At 59.8% G+C, this 1,856-nt stretch overlaps 1 protein-coding gene across 1 annotated transcript in view; it reads left to right on the forward strand.

The window, feature by feature from the left end:
• Positions 1-1,815, forward strand: part of WIZ (widely interspaced zinc finger motifs) — a 49,863-nt gene extending 48,048 nt beyond the window's left edge. Inside the window, exons 5-6 of the mRNA XM_009322793.1 lie at positions 246-410; positions 1,091-1,815. Of these exons, the coding sequence (XP_009321068.1) occupies positions 246-410; positions 1,091-1,815 (890 nt within the window). The remainder of the gene's footprint in view (positions 1-245; positions 411-1,090) is intronic.
• Positions 1,816-1,856: the final 41 nt, after the last annotated feature.

Here is a 1,856-nt window from a genome sequence, read left to right on the forward strand (position 1 = left end):
AACCCCGCTGGCGGGTCCCCGCCGTCCCAGTGGGCACGTCGCCTGCTACCGGGGTGGGTGTCCCCCTCTAAAAGCACCCGCCAGCCCCCTGCAGAGCCCCGTACTCTGCGGTGACGGCGACGCTTCTTCCTCTTGAGCTCTTTGGGGCAGCTTAAACCTTCGCCTAATGAAGCCGCCACCTCACCTCGACCTCCCTCGGCCGCGTTACTCGTCCTCGGGGGCTGATGAATTCCTTCTCTTGGCAGTCCTGGCTCCGGAAGAGGAAGAACTGGTGGCCATGGAGGTGGGTTCACCCCCTCTCCCGAAAAAAAGCGCTCCCACCGGGCAGCTGGATCAACCCCCCGCCAGGATAGGGACCAAACTCTCTCCTGAGCCGCCCGGGAGCAAACCAGAGCCTCAGGACTCCAAAAGTGAGTATTTTGCCGGGCTTCTCGTCATCTCCGACAGCTGAGTGCAGGGGTTTTGCTGCGAGGAGAGAGCGGGGAGCCTGGCAGGCGTTCGTTTAACTTGATCCGGGAGGATTTTCACGTCCTTTTTCTTAATTAATCCTCTAATTAAGAGCGTGGTCGTGTTGTACTCCGGTATCGCTTGTTTACGTCGCTTTTCTTTCCCTGGCGCCAGCAGCTTTCCAAAGCTCGCTGGGACCGGCGTGCACTCCCTGTCCTCCTTAAACCACCTCAGTCACTCCTTCCTCTCCTAATTAACGATGTTCCCCTAAAATAATCGCTTTGAGATCCCCCTCCTTTGCTGGCTGGCCTTCGGAGCCTGCCTGCGGCTCACCGAACCGTGGGCAAGGCTTCCAAAAACACTCTGGAAGACATCCTCAAGGGGGAAAACTGACCTCCTCCCACCCCAGGGCAGCGATCCTTCTCCTCCAACACCTCTGCTCGCTCTTCCCCGCTTTATTCCTGCCCGCCCAGGGACGCACGGAGCATCTTAACGTCCAAAATCAGGGTTGGGGGTGGTCAAAAAATCCCTTGGGGGGGGAGAAACAACATGGCTGGACGCTGCTCCCTGTGCCTCTTGCCACGACCGTGCCCTGATTTTCTTTTTTTCTCTCTTTCTTCCCCCACCCCCTTTCTCGTTTTAGCCCAGAACCTTACGACGTGCGAAGTGTGCGGCGCCTGCTTCGAAACCCGCAAAGGCTTATCCAGCCATGCCCGTTCTCACCTACGGCAACTCGGCGTAGCCGAATCGGAGAGCAGCGGGGCTCCCATCGATTTGCTTTACGAACTGATGAAACAAAAAGGCAAACCCGACGGCAGCCCCATGTCTCCCACCCTCGGCAAAAAATCCGGTTCCCCCAAAGATGCCACGGCCGGTTCCCCTCGACCCACGCTCCTGGCGCTCGGCAAGGCCGGCGATCGCCCGCCGGACGGTCCCGTTAATAAAGCCATCAAATCCCCTCCCGGCTTCTCAAAAAACCTCTCGCAACCGGGATCCCCCATCCTTAAGAAGGTGCCGTCAGCTCTTTCGGGGTCCCCGTCTCCGAAAAACCCCGAGGAGAAGAGCTCCAAGCTCTCGCTGAGCCCTCTGCAGAGCTCCCCGAAAGCGCAGTGGCCGCAGGCGGATGAGGAAGGACCTCTCAATTTAAGTGAGTTTCGTGGGGTTTTTTTTTTCCCCCTGGTGTTTCCCATTCGGCTGAGGGCGGGGGAAAGTCCGGGGCTTCTCCCGTCCTGCTCCCGCCAAGCCAGGCATCCCTCGGCGGCTGGGAGGGCGCAGAGCTCGGTGGAGGAGCCGGCGTTTGGTAACCGCCGTGCCGGGGGAGACACGCGCCGCTCCGTCGCGACTATCGGAGGGGACAGTCTTCCCTGACTGGGCGAACGGGCATTCCCGTCGGGATTTCAGGAAAACCG

Source organism: Pygoscelis adeliae, unplaced genomic scaffold, assembly GCF_000699105.1.
Source record: "Pygoscelis adeliae isolate BGI_AS28 unplaced genomic scaffold, ASM69910v1 Scaffold434, whole genome shotgun sequence".
NCBI lineage: Eukaryota > Metazoa > Chordata > Aves > Sphenisciformes > Spheniscidae > Pygoscelis > Pygoscelis adeliae.